The 27,207-nt window shown below is 39.6% G+C and overlaps 2 protein-coding genes across 2 annotated transcripts; both read right to left on the reverse strand.

Moving 5' to 3' along the window:
• Nucleotides 1-4,989: 4,989 nt before the first annotated feature.
• Nucleotides 4,990-16,392, reverse strand: LOC373512 (calmodulin-dependent protein kinase type II). Its single transcript, XM_030991900.1, has 10 exons — nucleotides 16,292-16,392; nucleotides 12,929-13,010; nucleotides 9,939-10,175; nucleotides 9,627-9,731; nucleotides 9,070-9,180; nucleotides 8,506-8,619; nucleotides 7,771-7,870; nucleotides 6,500-6,717; nucleotides 6,133-6,220; nucleotides 4,990-5,463 (listed from the first exon to the last, which is right to left on the reverse strand). Exons 1-10 carry the CDS (start codon nucleotides 16,354-16,356, stop codon nucleotides 5,240-5,242), a joined length of 1,344 nt encoding a protein of 447 aa, XP_030847760.1. The 5' UTR covers nucleotides 16,357-16,392; the 3' UTR covers nucleotides 4,990-5,239.
• A 4,940-nt stretch (nucleotides 16,393-21,332) lies between these two features.
• On the reverse strand, nucleotides 21,333-26,926 carry LOC100892420 (melatonin receptor type 1B-like). Its single transcript, XM_011672030.2, has 2 exons — nucleotides 26,532-26,926; nucleotides 21,333-22,199 (listed from the first exon to the last, which is right to left on the reverse strand). Exons 1-2 carry the CDS (start codon nucleotides 26,915-26,917, stop codon nucleotides 21,386-21,388), a joined length of 1,200 nt encoding a protein of 399 aa, XP_011670332.2. The 5' UTR covers nucleotides 26,918-26,926; the 3' UTR covers nucleotides 21,333-21,385.
• Nucleotides 26,927-27,207: the final 281 nt, after the last annotated feature.

Raw genomic sequence — 27,207 nt, forward strand, 5'->3', positions numbered from 1 at the left:
CTCGTATATTTTGCTAATAAATAACACTTTCACAAAATACATATTATCCTCAAATTTTTGCTCGCTCGCTTCGCTCACTAGCCAAATTGTGAAACTAGAAAATTACTTTTCGGGCGAGAGGCTTCAGCCCCCCCCCCCCCCGATGAAAATGTCAAAAAAATTACATATGGTGCTTCTAATATGACATTGTCAGTTTTGGTATGTTGAGTTGAAAAACGGTCTGCGCAATTTTCAAATTTCCGGCCCCCCTATTGGAAAATCCTGGATCCGCGCCTGCTATGTCCCTTTTGCAGCTAACCTCAAATTCTGTAGAACTTTGCAGGAATTATGAATATGTCATGTATGTCCTATCTGTGAAATTTAAACGTTAGCAGTATCCTAATATTCAAATTATGCAAGGAAACCCGTTTATTTGCTAGACTTCACTGTCAGACACTATTGAGTGACTCACTGGCTTTTTCTTCTTTGGTAATAACATGCATGAAATGAGCTGCAAAGGGTATGAGCATTTGTCTACATCAATAACCCACTTCTTGTGATGGCCAAAATTAAACTGATTGAATCTTTGCGCAGCATAAAACGTATGACCATTCAGTACAATGGTCTGAAAATCAAAGACTATTACTTATTGGCTCTACAGCTCCTAAGTCGATTTGACAACTATAGTCGTTATTTTCCCACTTGAAGACATTTTCAAGCCCCACCTATTTTAGGGAAGTTCTAAATTAGTATTATCTTTCAAATGCCGTTGGAATTTTACCTTTTCATTTTTTGGCCTGCAAATAGGACATAGTACCTTTAATAAGTATATAATGCCGAAAGGTGAAGCATCATAATATATATTAAATATATGCTTGGAACAAATCCAACATTTTTCGAGTGATATTACATGTCACCGAGACCATGATTATATAGGCCGAGGCTGAAATGCAATATGGCACAAGAAAATGTATTCATTCATTTCAAGTGAATGTTACGTTAAATAATATTTTGAAAAATGAGAGTAGGCCTACTTTGTATCTCGTGCCTTGCCAATTCTTGCTACTGTTGTGGATGCGCTTTATGCTAGTTATGATATAATTTGGATGCGAAATTTGTGCTAAAGGTTGTCAATCATAATTAGTGCACGCTCATGCCAGGCGCGTAGCCAGGGGGGCGATGGGGGCGGGCACCCCCCTAAAAAACGCCGGCCAAAAAAAAAAAAAAAAAAGAGAGAGAGAAAGAAGAAAGGAAGAGGACGTAGGAAGAAAAAGGATTAAGAATGTAGAACGGTACAACGAATCGTCTTCTTTCTCTAATAATTCAATAAAACCTCAAAGCTTCCGCGCTTCGCGCGGAAGGGGGGGGGGGGGACTGAATTCAGATAGATAAGGATTAAGAGTCGAGAACGGTACAACGAATAGTCTTCTTTCTCTTATAATTTAATGAAACGTCAAAGCTTCCGCGCTTTGCGCGGGAGGGGGAAAACTGAATTCAGACAAGGATTAAGAGTCGAGAATGGTACAACGAATCGTCTTCTTTCTGTAATAATTTAATGAAAGGTCAAAAGAAACTGGTTTTAGACAAGGATTAAGAGTCGAGAACGGTCCAACGAATCGTCTTCTTTCTCTAATAATTTAATGAAACGTCCAAGCTTCCGCGCTTCGCAAGGGGGGGGGGGTAAACTCCCCCCCCTCCCTGCACCCACCCCCGAAGGGAGCGCGCTTTGCGCGCTCTTAATGATTCGCACGCTTCGCGTGCTCATTACCGCCCCCTAAAATGAAATCTTGGCTACGCGCTTGGCTCACCTCCCTGCACATATTAATAGCAAGTGAGTCTTTGTGAGTGTAATGTGAAAACTTTTCTGATCACTCCTCTCAAGTCATGATATTACGTGATGATTTCCAATTAACTGATGTTTGCTTGGATCACGTGATTCCGGCGTGATTCCAAGTTGTTCTCGCTCTCTATACGATTTTAAGTATCTAGCGATCGCAATAATTACTAGTACTGACTGTGACAGTACATACATCTATTCCGATTTCTTCGTATACCCGTTTTCACGACCGTTTTGGTGCCCATTCTGCAGCGGGCCATTCTGTTCATTGTGCGCATTTTGGTATCCGTTCTTGATTGCCTTCGGTTTGAGTTCTTTTGAAAGTGCTGTAACAAACGCCACAAACCACGTGACCTGCATTAACGTCACACAGAACATGACAAGATGACAGCTAAAATACATCGAGGTCGCGACCTCCCATAAAGTCAGGTGGTATGAGTAGGCATCAGGGGCGTACGCAGGACGTGATACGTGTGACGTCCATTCAAGGCATTACATTAAAAGGGCGTCGATCGTAGCAATCCCCATTGTCTTCGTGTAAATCTAAAAGTCCCTAATGTATCGACTTGCAGACGCGTTTGCTAAGCGGACACATTTTTTTTTTTTTTTGGTCTCGAAATTTCATAATTTGACATTTTTTGGCGTTGGGGGGGGGGGGGTAAGTTCACCTTATTTAGGTTAGCCGTGGGTATAATTTTTTTTTTTTTTTTTTTTTTTTTTTTTAAATAATAAAAAAATAAAAAAATAATAAAAAAAAAACCAAAGGGGAGGGGGGGGGGGGGTTTAGGTTTTTTTAGGGGGGGTTTACATACATAAAAATACCAAAGGGGGGGTTTGAACCCCCCCCCCCCCCTGCGTATGCCCCTGGTAGGCATAGATGAGGTACAAGTTTGGGAAGAGCACAATCCGCGTCAGAAAGAAACTCGCTAAGGCAAGAACAGTGTTGACTTTGAATATCAACGAATCCGTGCTGCAATGCTGTAAAAGGAATATAAAGGCATTAAATTATTGGAAAGTGTAAGGATAAACTGAATTGAAGTAATACTCATTTCAACTTGGATGGGTACTAGATAGCGCAGAAGTTCTAACCCGATTCTAGGTTAAGTGGGAATGAGTCGGCAACTGGCAAGGTCTTTAGAGGAAACCTCACCCTAAACAATAAGTGTAGGTATTTTGAAAATGAGATTTTTATATTTTATTCCCTGCCCTTTGATGTACAATATTCCTTACAAAAATGTACAATATATAATATGAAGATATTCTTGGCATGATTGTCATGTATCATGCCTTTAAGTATGACATGGGCGCAGCCATTTATTGAAAAATGTGACGTACCAGTTGAAGTTTTATTTCATACAAGCTTAGTTGGAAAGACTTTTTAAATAAATTCTTTACTTTTCGATGAGAAAAAAATCATAGCTGAAAAATTATTTAGTTAAAAATATATAACAGGGGAACAATAATATTGTTATAATTCATTTAAAAATACTAAAATATTGCAGTTGAAAAATATATTTCATTTATGAGAAACCTTTACCCCAGGAGAGCGCCAACTTATAAAGCAACTTTTGGGTACGTTTATGCTCAACTTTTTCTGGCCAGAATGAGGCACTTGTTACGCGTTTAGTTCAAAACACGGTTGCGTTCTTTCTCATTTTTGTAGAATCACAGAAAAACGGCGATCGTTATCGCAGATCGTAAACTCACAAAAAGGTGCGTTTTGGATCGGCGATTCTGGGAAGCATAAACGCACAATCATTTGTAAACGCGTTTAAATGAGGTCAACGTTGCATGCGCAGTGCAGGTTTGCGAATCCAGCTGCAAGGCCACCCAGCCAGAATCATGCCTGGAGGAGCCAGAGAAGTGAGCATAAACAGTACACCGTGGAACTGCGATTACGATGAGCGTTTCAAATCGCTCATTCTGCTCTCAAAATTGAGCATAAACGTACCCTTATACGTTCTGGTAATTGTAGTACAACAAAAATTATAATAGGTGAATGAAATGCTTCGTCACCGCACACATCTGGAAGGAAGCATCCATAAATTTGAATACATTTACTTGACCGTACGTCATGATGATGCCATTAGGGACTTTTAGACTTGCGTGGACTGATACGTGTGACGTCCATTCAAGGCATTACATTAAAAGGGCGTCGATCGTAGCAATCCCCATTGTCTTCGTGTAAATCTAAAAGTCCCTAATGTATCGACTTGCAGACGCGTTTGCTAATTTCCTTCGTACTCTGTTATAACTCTCATAATAGGGACTTTTATATTTGCGTGGACTGATACGTGTGACGTCCATTCAGGGCAGTGCATTAAAAGGACGTCGATCGTAGCATAGACCTAATGGCCCGAATTCACAAGGGAGGTTTGTCGACAAACCTCCTTTTTGAATTCGGGCCATTGCCTTCGTGCGAATCTAAAAGTCCCATATGGCCCGTCGCATTTGTCACTGATGACAAGTGTTGTGAAACACCCCCCCCCCCCCGGGTGTATTTCATTATTTCTGGTGAAGAGTGGGGGTGATGGCAGTTCGTTTTTAGACAGTTAGAACTTGCAAATCCTAAGGTTTAGGAGGTAGAAGTAATCCCGGGAAGTAATACATGTCATTGTCTATTTTAAAGAAATAAAGGTTCTATATAAATATGTGAGCTGAAATTAACGTTTTCTATTATTTTCAGATCTCGTTTTCGCAGTGGTCATTTTCTGTTTGATTGTGTTGTTTGTGAGTTAACTTAGATCTCTCCCCTCCTCTCTCGATATTATGTACTCTCTCTCTCTCTCTCTCTCTCTTTGTCTATTCTCTCTCTCCCTCTCTCTTCCTCTCTCTCTCTCTCTTCCTCTCTCTCTTCCTCTCTCTCTTCCTCTCTCTCTCTCTCTCTCGTTCTCTCTCTCTCTCTCTTTCCCTCTCCTTTTCTCTCTCTCTTGGTCTATTCTCTCTTTTTTTCTCTCCCATCTCATTTTATTAAAAGCTATCTCGATGAATAAGGCTTTAATTTCCATTTCGACCATGCCATCAAAGAATGATTATTACAGAAAAACACAAATCACGACAATATTGCTTTATTTCATCAAAGATGTTTATTCCCATTTAATGAATGCAATAATCAATACTTCCCACTAATGGAAAAAAAAATTTCATCAAACGCCCCCCCCCCCCCCTTTTTATCCCCCCTTTTATTCTTCAAAGCCCAACGTCTATGTTGGTGGAATGCGAATTGCCATTTCTTAACATCCGTCGTTAACTCGTTGGGGATCTCTAAAACTATACCCTTGTTATACCAATCATCCGTGAAGCTAACTTAAGTGATTTAAAAAACACATCCCTTTACTTATAAGTCGATTGGGTCGATTTGTATTAGGTCGATATATGTATTGGGTGATTTCAGCATCCACGCATATCCCTCTCCTTTTTCCCTTACAGTCCCTCTGCGTCTAGGATGTAGGTGCCCATCGCGTACACACCGAGTACGCTCTCTTTGCCAGAATCCTCGATCTGGGTATCTGGCAGAATGAACCCGTACTCGCCGGTGTCTCGGAGTTCTACGACGTAGGAGTAAGGAGCTCCCAAGCCGCCTTCTGTCTTATCAAACGTGTCGTATGGTGCATAACCCCAGTCGTTGCTTGCTCCAGCAGCCTCGTCTACAGAGAAGAAAAATCGTGTAAGATGGGATAGAGAGCGGTGAACCTGTTAGACCTCGTTCAGGTATGACGCGCCAAAACCGCTGGATTTTTTTAAAAATTATTATTTTTGGATGAAGTCTAGTGTAAATAATACACGTCATATTTTTGTATTTATTAAAGCCCTACTGTCCTACTTGTAGCTACTTGCTCCCTCTAAAATTTCCCCAATCGGTGCCTGTTGGTCCCCCATGATCCTCTTTTTCTTATGTTAGTTGAGAGCTGAGTTAATGAGATAGCCACCTGTCAGTGACCTCGCTGTGTGGTCTAATCCCTTCTGGCCCAGTAGTATTGACGGTCTTTAATAGCAAGACCCATACTTCTTATTGTAGACTTATTGTATAGTAGACTTATTGTACGTCATCTTGTAGTTGAAGTTAATACCCCCCCCCCCCCCCCTTGCTTGTAATTGACTTTGAATATTTGTTGCTTCGGTCCAGTACGAGTCCTCGTCGTGGATCGTGTGTTTATATTATTATAACTTCGAGGTTTCGCAAATTTAAAGTTTATAATACGACGGTACTCTGTGGACGTAGCTATTTTCGGTCTCTTAGGCTGTCGGGCTCGTCCGTGGGCCGCCGATAATAAAGTGGGCCGTTAGTCTCTAGGGCTATAGCCGATAATACTCACATAGCAGTTTAGCTGTGGGTCCTACTTCATAGACCGTACCCGACGTGTGGCTAGCAATGCCTGCTGCCATCGCCTCTCCGGCAGCTTGCTGTTAAAAAGAGATTCAATAAATAAGTATAGGATGGATTCAATAATTATATAATATATTCTGCAAAGACAGGAGATAGCGTTCATTAATTTTCATTCCTTTTCTTTTAAAAATTTCCCCTTAGAAGAAATGTATTAAGCGTGAACATGTATACTGTTTGAAATACGAATGATTATTTGCAATTTTGTTGATGAGAGGAAAGAATAAAACTTATAACCCCCCCCCCCCCCGTACATCTGCCCCTCCCAACAAAAAAGTACTCCCCTATCCATGACTCACCAAATCGTCGAGGTTGTCAGGATCGGGCACGGTGGCGGAGTACGACCACGGGGAAATGACGAGCTGGGAGTAGCTATGCCAGTCGATAAACCACACAAAGTCTTGGCCGTTGTCCTTCTTTTCGCGCAGGAAATCGACCACGGCCTCGACCTCGCTCTCGGACAAAGCGTACTCGCCGTGGTAGACGTTGGAGCATGGGAAAGGACTCGTTCCTGAACCTGGAGCGGGTCAAGTGTGGGGGTAGGGGGGGGGTGGGGGTTATTTATTCATTTATTTATTTCACATATTAAACAACATGGTCATTCATCGTAAAGCCCTGTCATATACAACAAATACAGAAGGAACAACAATTGAAATACAATCATGGACAACATTTCTACATATTATATGAGAGCAACTAAACTTATTATACAATAAAAGTTAAAGAAGAAGAAGAAGAAGAAGAAGAAGAAGAAGAAGAAGAAGAAGAAGAAGAAGAAGAAGAAGAAGAAGAAGAAGAAGAATGGGAAGAGAAGAAGAAGAAGAAGAAGAAGAAGAAGAAGAAGAAGAAGAAGAAGAAGAAGAAGAAGAAGAAGTAGAAGAAGTAGAAGAAGAAGAAGAAGAGGAAGAAGAAGAAGAAGAAGAAGAAGAAGAAGAAGAAGAAGAAAGAGTATTGCACAAGAACCTATACAGCAAAATCATAATTATAAAAAGAAGGGAGAACAAATCAATTGCATTCCGAATCGAATCTTCGTTTAAATGCAGTGATAATGAAGATTTGGATGGTCGGCATTCTTGCGTTAACTTGTTCCATTAAACCTCGCTTCTGAAATAAATTAATGTTTTTCTGATTAAAATCGGTTTTACATTTTGGTAATCTCGGAGGATTCATATTTGAACCGTGAGTTGTCTCTCGTTTAACTCTTACCCTTTCCTATTTAAAAATAAAGTTGAGTTCTTGGCCCCATGTCACAAAAGTGACAAATGACAGTTTTTGTTATTAGCTGGAGAAATCCTTGCTTCTGATTGGTTAGCAGCAGATTTGTCTCTGATTTGTTGTCAATTGTCATTGAAAAAAGGCTTTGTGAAACGGATCCCTTAATTGTCAGGCGATTACATTGTGAAAGAAACTGTCGGAAATATAGACTGAGGAAAGTTTGGAAAGCAACTTCTTTTCAGGAGAACCTTCTTCTAAAATACTCCTCCCAATTGACAAATAAATAAGGAGAATGCTCTCAAGCAATTTTTCATCCTCTTCACGACTCCATCTTCTCTTCATTTCTTGACCTTACCTGCCCATCCAAAAGGCCAATTTCTGTTGGGATCGGTTCCGGTGCAGCCGGAGAGGGCGTGATCCTCATTACTCGATCGGGTCTTGCGCCACATACGATCCTTAATTGATACAGAATGAAACAATTAACACTAAATGATTATAATAATAAATAAACAATAATAGCTAAAAGTGTAATAACTATAGTAACAATAATTGAATAATTATAACAATAACTAAATAATCATAATAATAATGAATCAAACTACTACTACCAATATTGCATTAATAATGATAATAATAAAAATGATAATAATAATAAAATTATCATAATAAACATCATAATAATCATCATCATTGCAGTCATTATTATTATAATTGTTATTATCATTATCATTATTATTTAAATTAGTATTATCAATATCATTTGTATTATTATTATTATAAACTTGATGGAACCAATGGAATGAAATAATAAGAAAATTGCAGTTGTAAACAAAGCTATACAAAAACACCTCGCTTCTTAAAAGGTTCCCCATATTTCACTTTGTTATTATTCTATATGTCTATCATAGCTTTGATTATACATTATCTTGTTGAATCTAATGTATATGAGACAACCTTGTTAAGGAATGTGGAACAATAAAACAAACAAACACAAATTTACAGGGTCAAATGGTAACATTCATACACACACACTTTTATAATCAATCAAGTCCAATGATAATGGTGATCAATTCTTATCGCAAATGCTTACATCTGTCCAGGTGTAGACATAACCATCTGCGTTCAGAGAAGGCACGATGTACCAGTCTAACGTGTCAAAGAACCTGACAGCCGTTGCATCACCGTCCATGAAATCTTGAAGAAGCTACGGGCAAATAGAAAGACAAATATACGATTAGCTCACACCTATTTTCATCATCACAATTGTTATCATCATCATCATCATCACCATTGCCATCATAATAGTTAGCATCGTAATCATCTTCACCATCATCATTATCAACGTCATCATCTTCATCATCATCGTTATAATTATCGAATTCATCATCATCGTCATCAATGTTTTAGTATCATCATCATTGTGATTTTCATCATCATCGTCGTTATCATGATCATTGTATCTTCATCATCATCATCATTATATCAATGTCTTTTTCACCATCGTCATCATTGTCTCATCATCATTACCATCATAATCATCTTCATCATCATCATCATCATCATCGTCATCATCCTCACCATCCTCATCATTGTCGTCGTCATCATCACCGTCATCGCCGACACCACCCGATGTTCAAGATCATTTCAAACTTACTTCTTTGGTGATGTACATGACCGTAGCGGGTGAGACCCATTCTCTGGCGTGAATACCGCCCTCAAAGTAAACACCCTTTCGCATACCCGATGAGCCACCGGTTCCTTTGATCTGTGACGGAAAAATCGATACAAGTTGGTTTCGAACAAACCTTGAACTATAAACTTTGAACTTTGAACCTTGACATTATAATCTCTTTCAGCAGCTCCTAGTAGTTATCCCGAGCTGATTTTGCTGCGCGTCACTTTTTAGGTCCTATTATGAAGTAAATAATTGCATTATCGTATACTGTGTGCAATTAAATAATCCAGACATTTGAAAGAAATAACTCTGTGAACGTATCAACGAATTCCTAAAAGAAGAAAAAAGTTGTGAATTCTTGAAGTTAAACTTGTTCCATCGGAACTCTTTGTCTTTACTACCTAGTTTTGTTTGTAATAAAATGTATGTTTTTATTTCAGTCAACAAGCTCTCTGAAAAACACTTGATTAGGCTGAAGCGAGTTACCGTGATGAAATAAATCAATCAAATGAACTTGAAATGAAATTCAATCTTACCTGAATGCCGGAGATGGTTCTTCCTTCGTACGACGTACGAGGGAGCTCGAATCTGGTCGCGATGGTTGGGTAAGCGTCAACGATGTCTGTCACCCATTGTTGTATCTATAAAGGGTTACCAAGTAATCAGACAATCAACCATTACAAAGATAAGCATAATGTAACGCAGATATATGTTTTTCATTAATTTGTGAGGCAACTGAACTTAATATAAAGGAAAACATCTATTGCGAACATAAATAAAATCACTATCTGTGGTGGTGGTGCCCCCCCCCCCTCCCAAACAAAAACATACGTAAGGAGAAAATTTACCTCGTCGTAGGGGTGATAAACTGTGTAGTCAAAGGAGGTCAGATCTTGCGTGGTCGCCCGTCGTTCCTTCCTCTCCTCATCCTGCTCATGAATAAGTTGGCCGACATCGTCGATCATGATGCTGACCTGCATCTTCTTGACAGCGAAGATGTCGAGGAAGGTAGCTCGAAGTCGCTTTGGCACCATGATGTCTACCGTGCTACCAGGGATGTTCTTGATGTCGGACCAAAAGTCGATCTGCAAGAAAAAGAGACGAGATCGTGACTCTTTCTGTTTTTCCCTTTTGTTTGAGGCTTTCGAAAAGTGAACCAATAGCACTCCTATATAAATTAAGGCTTGTTCAGATAAGGCACGGTAAACGGCCACAAAAAAATAGGCCGCCCGCCGTGGTTGTGTTATGTGTAAAATGAATGGCAACTGCGCGTAACAGGACTTGCGCGTATTCACTGAGACTGAGCTACGTGTGACAAGATAGAAAAATGGTGACGTGCATCACACTTGTCGTCATCATGAAAAGTACCGCCGCGGTTTTGCCGCGTCGCAATCTGAAAAAGCCTTAAGGCCTAGGTCACATTTACCGCGGCGGCCGTGTGGTCTAAACTATCTACGGCCAATAGCAATTAAAGGTCCGCCGCAGCATTCCCACGGTCACATACGGTAGCGGTCACATTATGTTAGGGTAGCCGCATGGCGTATTTTGAATTTGTGGAGATAGAAAATCTGCGGCTGCCGCAAGGCCTTGGAAGTGATGACGCACAGTCGTCTAAGGGCGTCCCTGCGGCGGCCGTAGGTTTTTGACAAATACTAAGGCATACACATGGTAGCCGCAAGATGCCCGCAAGGCGGCCGAAGGGGGACCATACGGCGACCGTGCGGCCAGACTGATACTACCGCTTCACCCCTGGAGTATATAAAACACAAGGCCACCTTACGTCCGACGTACGGTCGCCGCAGAACCGCTCTACGGCATGGCTACGGCGTTATAATCCCACGGCGACCCGTACGGTCTGTAAAGATAGGGATACGCCCTAGGGTGACCCTGAGGCCAGCGCAGATTCTCTGCGACCGCCGCAAATATCTCTCGATTTCGGGGATTATTATAATGATTATTTCCAAAATCGGGACATGTTTTTATTTTAGTCAAAATATTGGGGAATAGAAATTTCCCTGACGTTGATTTTCTTATACAGTCTTTGCGATCATGTTAGTAATGGTGGAGGTGAAACATGGTGACACCACATTGACTCCTGGCTTCCACAGGGTAATGGTTGTTTAAAATTGTGACTGGGTTATAGATTAAATTGGGTTAGGGTTCGATGAAGTTTTGGTTCATTTTATTGTTTAAAAAGGTGAAACGGGTCTGCATTCCCGATTTAGTTTTTGTATTATTATTAAAGTCTACACGTACAAGCATAACAAAATGTAATGGTCATGAAAGCAAACTAGAACAAAGGAAAATGCAAGTAAGCGTTAACTTGGTGGAAAATATGTTACCTCTTGAAATAAAAGTTGAGTGTTGCAAAAAATTTGGATGTGTATAGGAGAGTTTGTCGAAGTATATTGAATATTTTGAGCAATTAAATTTCAGTTAAAATTATTTAAGAGATATGAATAAAATTGAAAGAAGAAATCAATACAGTTCTTGCATCGTAGTTAGTCTCTAAACAAATTGTTAAATTATGTGATTCATTCATGTTTTCCACCGAAACAATGCCCACTGTTTTCTCGTTTACCTGTTATTTTTTCTAATGCTCAGTTTTTGTGCTAGTATTGTGTTATTTTGGCTCGTATTCAAAATCTTGATTTGGGGGTTTAATAAGATTATTCCTGCATGGGGGTACCCATTACGAGTTGCCTGTTTCTTGTATAAGATTTTAGGAAATGTGACTAACCTTTAACAAAAATAGTTATTGTGCATTTAGTTCCTTGCCTGTAATTGCGTCTGATTATTTTGTATGATTAAAAAACACAAGAGTAATACAAATTTCATTGCAATTTACAACTATAGCATGATATTAGGTCAGAATTACAGATTGAATCTTTTAGAAACACATGGTAATGTTAAGCAAAATTCATGTTTGCTATAACTTATAATCATGCACCGCTGAAGCCGGCGTCGCTTTAGCGTTGGTTTAACGGTAGCGAGCGGTAGCGAGCGTTGGTCCCGCTCCGACACCTCCATACCAACGCCAAACCAAAGTTCATCACCGCAATGGATCGCTGCTTCAACGCCCGACACCGTTCCAGCAATCCCGTGTCCGCTCGTAAAACGCTTACAACCGCTAGCTCCACCAAAGTTTGTGCAACGTTTAATCACCGCCCGGGCAAAGCTGGCGAAGCAGCGGTGGTCCAGCGTTCAAGATTTCTGCGTTGGCCTAGCGTCCACGAACTTGCGTCTAGCGGTGCCAAACTTTGACTGGGCGTTGTTGGAGCGGTGGTGAACTTTGCCGGAGCGGTAAATTGCCCGCTCCTCACCGCTCGCAATATTTTGTGCAGCTCAAAACTTTCGGAGCGGTAGGAGGGACCATCAGCGGTGGCCGAGCGTATACGGCGTTGCCTTAACGGGGGCCAACTTCTGTTAAACGGTGGTGAACGGTTACGAGCGGTGATGGATTTTTTTCACCGCTCCAGGAACCGAGCCTTAAGATAGCTGCAGGGAAATTTAGGTGAAAACAAACATTTAATTAATTACTAAAATGAGTATGTTTTCAATGCAGTTTTGAAGTCTTCACATTAATTGTGTGCGCATGCTGGAAGATTATTAGAATATTGGACTCCATGGAAGAACAGAGCCATTAGGTAAATGGCTCTGAAATGGACTAGAGTTTCTAACCGTTTTATCATTCTACTATTGTTATATAAGCCTTTGATTTTGTTATATTGTCTTATAGTTTTTATGATGATTTTCGGAAATAAAACAAACGAACAAACAAATAAACAAACACACAAACACACAAACAAACAAACAATTTAAAGACCGAAGGACAAACCTCGTCAGCCATGCTGGTCTCTAGCTCCCTCAGCCATTGCCTGTGCTCATCCGTACCAGGGGTCACACGAAGCACCTGGTATCTGTAAATTAATAAGAGAGACATATAGAGGGGTATGGAGTGATGGGGTATAGAGGGAAGAGATGGGAGATTGAGAGATAGAATAAGGAGAGAGAGGGAGAGATAGGCAAGATGGAGAGATAGAGCAAGAGAGAAGAGAAGAGAGAGAGAGTGAGAGGAAGAATAAGACAGAGCCGGAGAATGGGAATGGGAGATTATAGGGATAGAGGGAAGGGAAGAGCGAGAGGGAGAGAGAGGGGGAGAGGGAGAGAGGAAGAGAGAGAGAGAGAGAGAGAGAAGAGCGGGAAGAAAGAGGGGGAAGGAGTGATGGAGATTAAATTATTCACTTAATTTTATAATAATACATTTTTACCTCTGGCATTTTTACCTCTAGCCTTTTTACCTCTAACATTTTTTACACCGAACCGTCTTGGAAGTGCGCTGATGGGAAACCAGTATGACACGCAAATTGTGAAATCTGATCTCATTCAAATAGATTAAACTTGAAAAATTGTCTTGTTTGTATGAAATAAAATTAACCGCATATTTCCGTTGTAGTCTACATTCATTAATGCCAGCTGTCGATCAATATTAGTAAACACTATGGCAACATTGGTTAACAAGGTTGAATATTAACATTACCTCATTTTCAAATTACCACGCATTGCAAACTCTCAAGTACTAGGCTATTTATGATTTCTTTTTATTTACAATATTAAATAAGATTACGACAACGCAGGGGTTCGGTTTCGACTTTGGACTTGAGCAGATTGCCTTTTGTTGACTGTATTTTGGGATAAAATATTTTCGAAAACTAAAATTTGTCCTGGAAAGCTTGGTTGAATAATATTAGTTGAAGTTACAAGTACTTTTAGTATAATACACTTACAAATGTCTTTAGAGAAAAAACATTTGTCATCTAACTATATTTTTATGCTTTTTAATCACGTATTTTACATTTGGGCCCTCCAAATAAGAATTAGGGTACCTGAGAATTATTTGGCCATCAAAGCCTCGCGCACACAATGTATATTGTTTTTGATACCAAAATAGAGATTCAATGTGCTCCTTTTACCGAAGAAATAGTTTAAACTACACTGGCTTCCCATCAAACAGCGAATTGAATTCAAACTAGCACTTTTAGTGTACAAGTGCTTAATGCATTCTGCTCCACACTATCTGTCTATCATGCTTACTACTCCTCCAGTTTCCAGATACCATCTGCGTTCACGGAACGATCAGACACTATTACTGATCCCACGCACCAACACCAAGGCAGCCGAACGCTCATTCTCTTATGCTGGACCATCCACCTGGAACACTCTGCCACAACAACTCCGCCTATGTAGTACAGACGACACTTTCGAAAAGAAACTTAAAACCCAACTCTTTCCATCTTGAATCCATAATGTACATTTTGAGTAGCTAAATTTTATTTTCGTTCATAATATCTTAATTACTGTTCCTTGTTTAATTGTTATGATTTGTAGGTTTCTTTTCTGTTGTATAGCGCTCTGATCAGTTTGTCTGTAGTAGCGCTCAATAAGAATCAATTATTATTATTATTATTATTATTATAAACCAGTCCTCTTGACTTGCTAGAGTAGCTGATCCTTTGGACCCTTTTTGAGCAACTTCGGGGCCCCCTGTGGTCTTCTATATTTCCATATTCAATTGTATTGTGCATACTGGTGATTTCGTGTAAACATTTTCAGCCAAAAAACTTGTTATCATGAAATGTATAAAAATAACGATACGCATTAATAAAAAGGTGAACACCATTTCCCTGTTGGTACCGTCTGTGTACCTAACTATTTCTGACCGTGTTGTCATGCAGTGTTAAAACCTGTCTGCACTAGTTTGGCCAGGAGGGATTAGACCTCCCAGTGTGGTCGCTGACAGTACTGTTATCTCATCAAATCAGCTCTCAATAATTAACATACGAAAAAGGGGATCATGGGGGACCAACGGGTACCGCTAAGCCATTGTTTGCTATCTAGAAACCCAACCTTGATGGCAAACTAGTCTAGAAGAAATCAGAAAAATCACAGAAGCATGCTGGTGAAAGTTTGAATGAAATCGGACAAAAAGCGAGAAAGTTATGAATTTAAAAAAAAGGTTGCAATCACTATAGGTATGGACTCTTCAAATTGGCTGAATCGGTAATGCCTTTTTGATGTAGTGGCGGACAACCTTCTCATTATTTTGTTCCAACACACAAAATGTCTAACATTTCAATTTTTCAAAAGTGTCTGACTCGGGATGGTCTTTTTTCTTTTTAGAATACCTGTAATAATAATACTCTCTATAATATATTTTGTTGTAGTAGGATGAATTTACTTGGAAGAAAGTCAGAAATGAGTGATATTTTTGTACACGATAAACGAGCAAGTTGTCCATGACTACATCACAATAAGTTGACTGACAAAATTGCCAATTCGAGATTCGCATAGCTGTAATAATCTGATATTTTAAACATTCATGACTTTCTTATTATTGTTCCGATTTAATTCAAACTTTAGCCATTCTGTTTATCTGACTTTCTCCTTTCACTCAATTGAACGTATTACAAGGATTGGTTGCCCTTTAAATCAAGAATAACGTATTCGATTGCTTTCTAAATTGGATGTAACCAGTAGACGAATGACTGAAATCTTACACTTTTGATTGATTTAGCATAAGTAATGCAATCAACCCGACGATTTGTTGTCGACTGTATACTTGCTACTTTATGCCTGGAATCAAAACCTGGAATAACACGTAGAAGAGGGATGGGAGAAAGGGATATAGGGTGGGAGAGAGAGAGAGAGAGAGAGAGACGGAGAGAGAGAGACGGACAGACAGAGACAGACAGACAGACAGAAAGACAGACATAATGAAGAGAGATAGAGAGAGAGAGAGACTGATAGAGAGAGAGAGAGAGAGAGAGAGAGAGATGGAGAAAAGGGAGGGAAGGAGGGATAGGGGAAAAAGAGAGACTGGTAGTGAGACTGAAAGAGAAAGAAAGAGAGAGAGAGAGAGAGAGAGAGAGAGAGAGAGGAGAGGAGCTTACTGTAATCCATGCATTTAAGCAAAGGAATCACTTATGTGTAGGGCAATGCACGCTCCTCTTTCCAGTCTCTTCTTGATTTGTTAATTTTATTATTTTAATTTCAATTATTAGTCAAATATAGGTTATAATTTACAGCGGTTGTTCAATGAATTTACGGTTACTTAAAGGAAGTGGAACACGCCCTTGCCCCTTCAAATGGGCTAGTGTTCTTTGAGGTGTTTTTTTCAGAAGACAGAAAGCATCAAACTTACCCACTGTAGTCCTTGGCCGCGAAGGCCGAGACGATGCAAACTAGAACAATAAAAAGGCCCCTCATCTTGTCGACTCCAAGACTCTAAATGAACCAAGGCATCAACTTATCTTGAGACTTGAAGAGAAGGAAATATCCCTGGCTTTCCCCATCGATGTGAAATACAACGGCTGCTGCAAATAATATTACGCGACAATCGGATCCTCGTCCCGATTTCAAGATAAGATAGCTCCTTTTTTTAAATAACACTTCTTGGTGCAATTAAGAAACAATTTGAGATAACCGTTAATTGGTCAGGGTTTTTCGATCTACATGTTCAAAACTCTATAATAACCTATAATTGTCTTGTGGGATTCGCCGCCACGCGTGCCAAATATCTAACTACAAAACAAACATGACAATCAACCTTCTATAGACATAGTTGATAGGGTGCCATAGCATATAGTGGCCATTTTTTTCTCGTTTGGCATGGATTGGGTCATTGTGTAATTGCAGATAATGGGAATTTGATAATGTCTCGCATTAATTGATTAGTTTTATGACAATAAATTTGCTAAAGTTATCTTTTGTTATTATTATTAAAACTTCAATGATCATTGGGCTGTGTGCCAATCTGTAATTATGCTCATTTAACAATCCATTAAACCAATTAATCAATTGAAATAATGACACTAATTAGTGTGTTTACATATTATATATACACATGTACATAGATACTGATTTTAAATGACTAGATTTTCATATTTGTATGTTTTCTACTTCATTTAACAAATGCCTTGGCACGTAATTATAATTAGAGCGGTAATTAAAATCAAATTATTTGTATTCTTATTATGATGATAATGACGTATATTATTATTTTTTGTATTACTAGTATTATTATTATCATCATTTTTATTCTAATCATCATTATCATCATTATTGTTATTATTATTATCATTATCATTATTGTTATTATTATTGATATTCTTATTATTCTTTTTATCATCGATATCCTTGTTATCATAATCATTAGTGATAATATTATATATCTATTATCATCGTCATTATCATCATCATTCTTATTATTATATGTCTTCAAAATCTTTCTATAATTTATTTCACTCTGTATTCTTAATTTATCACATTCTATACAGTGCGTAAACAAAAAGGTGTATCCAACTTTGGTAGCTCCTAATCAGAAAGTAACAAACTTACAGCCTTTTCACACACAGCTAAAATTATATAAACATGATTAGTATAAACGTGTTTAAACTAATCACCTGAACATACGACATCATTCACACACAGAAATTTCGGTGCGATCGTTAATCGTTTCGTGATTAACTACTGCTCGTAAAATGCGCAGTAGTGCCATTGCGCATTGAAGGTCATGTCATATCAATCAAAGCGCACGCTCCATTCAGTATATGACTTTTAAATATATTTCATGATGAACAGTTACTTGTTTTTTGTCAAATGATACCTTTTTCATAATATTTCTGCCACGGGTGACTGGGCACCAGGGTTTTTAAAAAATGTTGTCAAAAAGACCTTGTACTAAATTTGGGCTGACGGAATGAATGTGGGTCAGGCCATATGCACTGATGTGCTAAAGGAGCATAAGGTGTTTATCTCGAATAACGAATGAAATTTAAAAAAAAAGAAGATTTCTACACTCAATTGCAATAAAGAACAAATATGATGATAAGTACCAAAGAAATTGACAGTAGACTTCCATTAATAGAGATAACATCCCAAATAGACTCCTACCATTTTGTATCATTCGATGAGAAGGGTTAGCTTATTAAAACGAGGGATGCAAATGAAGTCAAGATATTAATAATCATTAACAAAAGAATTTTACAAATTTTGCTTGTAATAGGTTATAATTTTTTAATAAGAAGCTAAAAAACTAATTTTTGAAACGCACAGTTGAATACTCCCTTTGAAAGTGCCAGACACATCTTCTGATGAAATGCTCCCCTCAGGTATTTTTCTTTCAACCCTCTCTCTCTCTCTCCCCCCTCTCTCTATCCCTCTCTCTCTCTCTCTCTCTCTCTCATTTTCTCTCTCTCTCTCTCTCTCTCTTTTACTCTCTCTCCCTCCCCCTCTCTCACTCTCTCTCTCTCTCTCTGTCTCTCTCTCTCTCTGTCTCTCTCTGTCTCTCCCTATCTCTCCCTCTCTCTCCTTGTCTTCGTGTGCATGTTGAGTTATCAAACAAATTTTGCTGGTGAAATTAGTGCCCCACCTTCGTAAATTTACATGTCTATACTAGAACTGCAATATATGCCCAACGGCACATGTGCAGGCTTGCAAAGGGTATTTTTCATGTGATTGGGCAGTCATACGGAACAATAAATCGTACCAAAGTGTAGTAACCCTCTTTCCTAATGAACAAATCTTTATTTCCTCCCCCTCTCTCTCTCCTCTTTCTTTCTCTCTCTCTCTCTCTCTCTCTCTCTCGCTCTTCCCCTCTCTCTCTCTTTCTCTCTCTCTCTCTCTCTCTCTCCCTCTCTCTCTCTCTCTCTCTCTCGCTTTTCATTCTCTTATCTCTCTCAATGGGTGTGAATGTATAGGGCCGAGGGGGGGGGGGGGGCGTTAAATTAATTTTGCTGATGAAATTAGTATCCCCGTCAGGCCTTCACTTCCAGCGATCGCAGCAATTACACCGACATCGAAAGAGAATATAAATCACACAACAGAATACGTCGTGATGGTCATGAATTTAATTTGGCGAACACATTGGTTCACATGGTGGGTCTGATTTAAGTGGCGTAGCGTTCATGGCCCATCCATAAGGGAGGGGGGCAATGATGTCATGATGGGGCACCTTTCTTACTAAACTCTAAAATTGCCGAGCATGAGGGCAGTCATGGTTGTGTCTGACCATAATTTGACCAACATTGCGCAATAGTCCTATGTCCAACTTCGGTAATGTTTTGCCCAATCATGATTACATTTTACTACAATAGTTGACAGTTGGTCGGACACTTAATTACAGTGTACCTTCATGTTTGGCAATATATTTGTTTATCGCAAGATGAGCAAGGCAATCGAGTAAATGGATGGGGGGGGGGGGAGTAGATCCTGTCATCTCCTTTTCACGTTGTACTATCTCCCTTCCCATTTCCCTTTTCACCCTTTCCCTTTTGACCATTTGATGGGGGAGGGGGGGGGGGCATCCCCCTTGCCTCCTTACACATTGCTACGCCACTGTCTTTTTCACAATATACGTAAGACCAGAGTCACGTTATCTCTCTAGCCACGTGTTTAAGGAAGATAAAACAGTCATGTAGGTTTACTCACATGAAAATAAATATCGGATTATTGGCACTTAATTGGCATTACAGAACAATAATAACGTAGTTACTTTTTCCATACCTCAATTGATTAAAAAAAAACACCTTTGTACATAATCGTGGCGTTAAAAAAAAAATCGTCTATGTCTTTTGCCTACAACAGATACATTAAACATGTTCAGACGACATTGAGTCATAAGGATAAACGTCACGGACATTATGATGATGCAATGTCTAAATGTGTCGTACAGTATATTATAGGCGCTACTTTCAATGTATGCAAGTTAAGTGGGGTATTCATTAAGACATTATAATGATAATAGACACACTATAATTATGAAGGATTATGGTCGCACAGAAAATATTATTGTTAACGCCGTGTTCATAATCAAAAACATTTATTTCGATATTAAAAAATACATCTCAATACTTATGTAAAAATCCATTGATCTCGCAATAAGAAGAGATGGGAAAGAGAATGAGAAAGAGAAAAAAGATAATGAGAATGAGAAAAAAAAAAGGGATAAAGAATGAGAAAGAGAAGAAGGGGGAGAGAAGAGAGAAGAGGAGGGAGGAATCTATGGGCGTAAATCATTTGGATGCATATTTTTATGAGGTGTCGAGACACAACACGGTTTACCCAAGCTTCTGAATTTGTTTGGGATTTTTTTTTTAATTGTTAGGTTGCGAAAGCCCGGTTCATGCACAGCAAGGCGTCAATTCGATTGCGTTATTACCCGCACTAATTAAGCCTATGTGAGCTAATAGTTCATACGCCAGTTTTTCAAAACAACGTTTCTACTTTTCGCTTTGCACTCACCTTTTTTGTTAATACAATATCACTTTCAAACGGCACGTCAAAGAACGCACCCCTCACTGACGCATCGCTACGTCAGGCAGCGTATGGCGCCTCGTGTGGGACGAGCATTATTCCTTACGTCTAGGCCCATTGCCTACTGACGCTGATGATATGACTGGTTATCTATTTGCGTATAGAAACCACAAGGTCATGCAAACAGTCTCCCTAAAGCAGCTGGCACTTACACACGAATTATATCGGCCATTGGGTTCCAGCTCCGTCCGTATGCACTGCATTTAATCTATGTAGCTTCTCTCCATCCAGGTGGTAAATTGGTACCTGGTAGGAAACGAGCGTCATCAAATTAGCGCATGCGCTACTGTGTCTTTTAAATGGCGATTTGAAATGTTCCAAAATGGAGTGGATAGTGTGTATTGAATCCATCGAACAGGACAATACAACGCTTCCACCACGTTTTATGCCCGGTGCATGCATACGAGACATCATGTGCTGACGGAAAACAGCGCCAGTCACTGGCGAAGTCTGTGATAATTATCTTTGAGGCGCCGTGTTTGAGTGACGTCGTACAAAAGGTGGATGCAAACAGAATAGTACAACCACTTGTACATGAGTTGTCTAATTGCCGCCCCATGCTTATTAGCGCAAGAAATAGCGCATCGGATTAAAGGTAAAGTTCAAGTTTAAGTTCAAAAGAGGAAACAATTTAAACAAAAAACATTTATCATCGAGATACTCAAAACACGACAGCAACCACTTTTGAAAGAAATCAACTCTAGGGTAATTTCAATAACGCATTTTATATCCTATAGTAATCATGTTCGGATTACATCATGCGTCATTGTTATGTTCACACATTCAAATTAAAGGTGACGGACAAGGCTTTTGAAATTGCCTTATTTCGATTTGTCTTTGCAATCAGGTTCCCATTTCATTTAAAAAAAAAATCAAAGTCCAATAAATAAAAAAATTGAATAAATAACACCCTTTTTCCGGCCTAAATGTTACCAGGAGCAGACTGCAGTCCTTCTCTCCTACTACGAGTGTCTGGGTCGACGTATTCAAACTTATCTGCCAAGTTAGGACTGCTCTTGTCGTGAGTTTGAACATTGTGTTCGCTGGCGGACACCTTTGAGGCCATACCGGTCGTCTCTGGGTTGAACGAGCAATCGACGCGACGACACTTCAACACGACGAAAAGGAACTTCCGGTATCCTTTCCTGAAGTTCTCGTTCGTCAGTCCATAAATGATGCTGTTGACGCTGCTGTTGAAATGCGCGAGGAACGCCACCGACATGTACACGCTATCAGGAACCTCGTGGGCCTGGTCGACCAGTGTCAGCAACGTTTCGGGAAACCAGAAGATGGCATACGCGAGGACCAAAATGAATATCGACCGGAGAAGTTTGGCATCGGACTGCCGCAGCTTCCTCTTGACCTGCGATTTGACGCACGACGAACCCGCGAACTTCTTGAGCTCGTGACCGGACGAGTGCGCGTAGGCGTATATCCCGATGTAGCTGAAAGATATTACCACGAGCGGTACCCCGACCGCCATGATCTTCAAGAAAAGAACGTAGCTTAAATCACCTCTGATATCATAAGTGCACATCATGTATTCCTCGATGAACTTGTGGCTGTTCCATCCGGTCAGATTGGGGATGTCCAGAAGGACTCCTGCGAGCCAAGGGACGAGCAGATGGATCCAGAGGTTGCCCTTGTTGTAGATCCTCCGGTAAGATAGCCGGTGGCTGATCGCGATGTACCTGTTGAAGGCTATTGAGGCAATACACCAGAGAGAACACACGCAGCTGTGGAGAAAATGGAATAAGATCAACAGAATGATAACAATCTATCATTTAGATAACAATCTATCATTTACAGTCACTTTGATAGTAAATGACAATCATGGGTTCATGTGCATGTAGTGATCACATCTGTCAGACTAGACACTCATGATGCTTAACTGTTATTAGCCCAACACAGCTTTAGCTTGGCTGTATATGACAGCCCTCAAATATTTCAAGGGATAAATCCCTGCCAGGTACTCATTGGCCTTACCTGGGCCAATTAATGTGGCAAATGTAGATTAATATCTTTAAAAATTACATGTGTACCATGAAAGGAACTTGAAGCCTTATTTTGTGATCCGTAGTCCGGTAAAAATCCAGTAGACCACAACATCTATATACACCTGTTTCTAAAGAGATCATCTAAAGCCAGAAGTGTAATTGTCAAAATTTGGAAAGCTAAATTTTCCATGACTTTCTATTAGAAGATCTTTGGTTCAAAACCATTGAAATGAGGTATTTTCTTTAAATTTTCTTCTCTCGGTCGATGTTTAGATAATAGGAAAATTACTTACGAGCTGGTATGAAAAAGATACTAGAAACTGGATATAGGAGAGACAGGAAGATAGAGAGAACGACAAAAGGGGAAATGAGAAAAAACAGTTAGAGAAAGAGAGAGAAAGAGAGAGAGAGAGAGAGCGAGGAGGAGGATTGCAGGATATGGATGGAGAAAGAGAGGGGAAAGACAGAGAGAGGGACAGAGAGAGATATGAAAGAAAAAAACTAGAGAAATAGTAGAGACAGGAAGATATAGAGAACGACAAAAGAGGGACGTGAGAGAAACACGAAGAGAAAGAGAGAGAGAGAGAGGAAGAAGAGAGGAAGAAGAGACACATGAGAAACACAGTATACATGTATCTCGAATTATAACAGTAAACATAAAGTGAGGTTTTATTGTGGAAACAGGAAACATAATCACAGATGTGTATCAGATCAACACCATGAAAACATAGATAAGAGTAATATATCCATACCAATCATATTAATTGTATCCGTCTGAAAATACAACTTTATTTCACCCGAGCGACTCGTCAGTCATTACCATGGGTGTCGATCCCGGGGGGGATGGGGGGGATATATCCCCCCCAATATTTGAGGTGGGGGGGATGGCCTGTACAATCATCCCCCCCAATAATTCACCATCAACAACAACAAAAAAAGAAGAGAAAAATAAATGATGAGAGCCCGATTAGAGTAGTTAATGGTTATTGCTCGCAAGATGACCATCAATATTCACAATTTGCTATCTCATTTTCATTATACTCGTCGCTGTTTTCTTACATACATATATACCAAGTAAATGAGACAACCGTATATGAGACAAGAATAAATTGAATTCTCACTCATACGGCTTCATCAGGAATTGATAAATTTATTCAATTTGTTCAATCAACAGCATCATAGAAATGCAGTGCGCCAAATGCAAAGACGCAGCGTTAAAAAGCAACGAGCTAAATGCTAAGCGCGTGAGCGAAAAAGTAGCAATCTGCAATGCACATCAGACAATCCTGGACAGTGTAAACATAGATGAACTCTGTGACGAACTTGTGATGAGATAGGAGACAAGGAGAAAGCTTCCGCGCTTCGCGCGCGGGCGGGGAAACTGAATTCAGAAAAGGATTAAGAGTCGAGAATGGTACATCGAATCGTCTTCTTTCTTTAAAAATCTAATGAAACGTCAGAGCTTCCGCGCTTCGCACGGAGAAGGAGAACTGAATTCAGACAAGGATTAAAGGTAATACAAAGTTTTGGGAAATTTTGAAAATTGGGTGGATAGTGACTCTTTACAATTTTGATATAATATTTGGATGCCCCTGTGGATGTATTATAAGCACTAGAAAGTTTAGCCCCTAAAACACTCCTACTTTCGAGAAAAATTTAATATAAAAATTTACCGGTGCTCCCGGTAAATTTTTATAAATTTCACATAGCACCTACGGCTGTTCAATGGTAGCTACGACCATAAAAATCTCACAATATGTAGTTGTGATATATAATTTTCAAACGGGAATAGCTAATCGGTCGATTTTAGTTAATAAACATTGTTTTATAGCTTAATTAATATCTTGACCTTGAGAGGGAGCTATACAACATAAAGAGTTTATTATTTACAATTTTATAACTTAAGACTCGATTTCAACAGCGACAACGGTCACTGAATATTGTAGGATCGCATTGGCTTCCAATAAGATCATTTGCACCAAATTCAAGACCCCATACCAAAACTTTGTAATACCTTTAAGAGTCGAGAATGGTACAACGAATCGTTTTCTTTCTTTAATAATCTAATGAAACGGCAAACGGGGAAACTGAATTCGGACAAGGATTTAGAGTCGAGAATGGTACATCGAATCGTCTTCTTTCTTTAATAATCTAATAAGACGTCAGAGCTTCCGCGCTACGCGCGGACAAGGGGACCTGAATTCAGACAAGGATTATGAGTCGAGAAGGGTACAACGAATCGTCTTCTTTCTTTAATAATCTAATGAAACGTCAAAGCTTCCGCGCTTCGCGCGGGAGCAGGGAAACTGAATTCAGACAAGGATTTAGAGTCGAGAACAGTACAACGAATCGTCTACTTTCTTTAATAATCTTATGAAACGTCAGAGCTTCCGCGCTACGCGCGAAGAAGGGGAACTTGATTAAAACATTAAGGATTAAGAGTCGAGAATGGTACATCGAATCGTCTTCTTTATTTATTAATCTAAAGAACGTCAGAGCTTCCGCGCTACGCGCGGAGGAAGGGGAACTTGATTCAAACAAAGATGAAGAGTCGAGGACGGTCCAACGAATCGTCTTCTTTCTCTAATAATTTAATGAAACGCCAAACTTCCGCGCTTCGCGGGGGAGGGGGGAAATTCCCCCTCGATCCCTGCACCCAACCCCCTAGGGAGCGCGCTTCGCGCGCTCACTACCGCCCCCTCCCTAAAATGAAATCCTGGCTACGCGCATGGGGAGGGGGTGTAAACTGCCACACGCTTTATCTCATGGTTGATTTGATCCATTGCCGAAAATATTTTGGCACCTATCATCCCCCCCAACCACGGATACAAATCGACACCCTTGGTCATTACGACATACTATCCTTGACATTGACACAGTTGCTCAGCATGGATACGACCAATGACTGATGAGAGTAGGTCACAAAATATAATTTATAATGACGATTTGACGATGCTTACTACCAGAGTTTAAGTTTTACAAGCTATTTTATTATCGCACACCATCAACGTAGGTTGTAAATATTAGCGTCACCTCCAAGACTTCGAAGATGAGTTATTACTAAGAAAGGTCGGGAATGCCATCGTTGTTGTAATGAAGGAAATGCAATTGTCCAGACAGTGGTGCTTTTTTGAAGGACATTAAGTAAAACCAAAAGGTGGAGTTGTGGAAGATGACGATCTCCCTCCTAAAGAATTGCAGTAAAACCAAAATTATACCATGTTGTTACAGCTACCAATAAAAGGCATAATTGTTTGGCGTCTGCATGCTTTCTCAGCTTAGGAGAAAATGTCCTCATTTCGATCATATTTCTTTTAATTTCAAGTTATTCATAACAAGAACTAATATTCGGACAACCGCCACCTTTTTTCTGGCAGTTAGGTACCCGAATATTTGAATTCTAAATTCCAATACTCTCTTCCCTCGTTTAGATTTGGGGAACGTTTGCCTGATGGGTTTGTTGCTATAAGCCTTTTTGAAACAGGCAGCATTTCTGACATCAATTTTGAGAAAGAGCGGCCGTCACACCCTCGGGTCAAATATCTACACAATAATTATGGTTATATCGTAATTTGACATACGCCATTACGAGAACGGCCTCTTCTTCTTCTTCTTCTTCTTCTTCTTCTTCTTCTTCTTCTTATTCCTCTTCTTCTTCTTCTTCTTCTTCTTCTTCTTCTTCTTCTTCTTCTTGTTCTTCTTTTTCTTCTTCTTCTTCTAATTCTTCTTCTTCTTCTTCTTCTTCTTCTTCTTCTTCTTCTTCCTTTTCTTCTTCTTCTTCTTCTTCTTCTCCTTCTGCTTTTCCTCCTTCTTCTTCATCTAGGCCTATTATTATTATTATTCGCCGTCGTCTTCTTGTTGTTTTCTTGTTGTTCTTCTATTATTATTATTATTATTATCATCGTCGTCATTAATATCATCATCTTCTTCTTCTTAATGTTGTCTTTTGATACTCGAACAATATGATTCTATCAATTTAAGCGCGTTTCCAATAATCTTCCTGCATTTGAGAAAACAAATTTGAATCAATCAATTGAATATTTTCTGACTTTACACTGAACCTTTACCCACCAAATAATGCAAGTTGCTCCAATGAAATTACAAAGCAAATAATGGCTCTCGAAATAAGCTTCCCCCTTAAAAAGACCAACGAGAGCGAAAGCGTTGATGATCGTCGACACGAAGAGGTCGGCAACGGCAAGGTTGACGATGAAAGCGTTGCTGAGCACACGCAGTCTTCTCTCGGCGAAGACGGCCCCGATGATGAGCACGTTGCCGACCAGGCCCATGACCATGGCGATGATGGTGAGGAACAGGAATACCCATTGTTTAACGTCATCGTCGTCGCCGTCATTGCCGGTCTCGTTTGAATGATTTAACTTGCTTTCGTTCGTCCAAGACATTGATACGCTGTCCGTTATGTATGACGTGACGTCGAGTGAAACTGACGTGGCCATTTTGTATTGTCAGCTTGTTTTCCTTTCAAAAGAAGCTTCAAAGTTCCAAAACGTCTCAAAATATACTGCCAAAAATTGTATGAGTGCTTATACTCCTCGAAATGTATGGAAAGTATCAATCATTTGCATATAACTATATACACTGCAGACATAAACATTTCAGTGTGCTGATGAACTAGTATTTCTATAAATATGGATCATCAACGTCATATGGCGTTTATCAAAACAAGCTTCAATAATCGCCGCCAGATCACTTGAATAAACAGCATTCTTATAAACAAACCGTTATA

The sequence above is a fragment of the Strongylocentrotus purpuratus genome, unplaced genomic scaffold (assembly GCF_000002235.5).
Source record: "Strongylocentrotus purpuratus isolate Spur 01 unplaced genomic scaffold, Spur_5.0 spur5_scaffold_2, whole genome shotgun sequence".
NCBI classification, from domain to species: Eukaryota; Metazoa; Echinodermata; class Echinoidea; order Camarodonta; family Strongylocentrotidae; genus Strongylocentrotus; species Strongylocentrotus purpuratus.

Coding starts and splice junctions, on each gene's coding strand:
- LOC100892420 (XM_011672030.2), bottom strand. CDS start 26,917: ATGGCCACGTCAGTTTCACTCGACGTCACGTCATACATAACGGACAGC. Junction 22,200..26,531: donor GGAGCAACTTGCATTATTTG/GTGGGTAAAGGT, acceptor TTTTCTCCACAG/CTGCGTGTGTTCTCTCTGGT.
- LOC373512 (XM_030991900.1), bottom strand. CDS start 16,356: ATGAGGGGCCTTTTTATTGTTCTAGTTTGCATCGTCTCGGCCTTCGCG. Junction 6,221..6,499: donor CTGACAACCTCGACGATTTG/GTGAGTCATGGA, acceptor TCTTTTTAACAG/CAAGCTGCCGGAGAGGCGAT. Junction 5,464..6,132: donor ACCCACAGCTAAACTGCTAT/GTGAGTATTATC, acceptor TCTTCTCTGTAG/ACGAGGCTGCTGGAGCAAGC.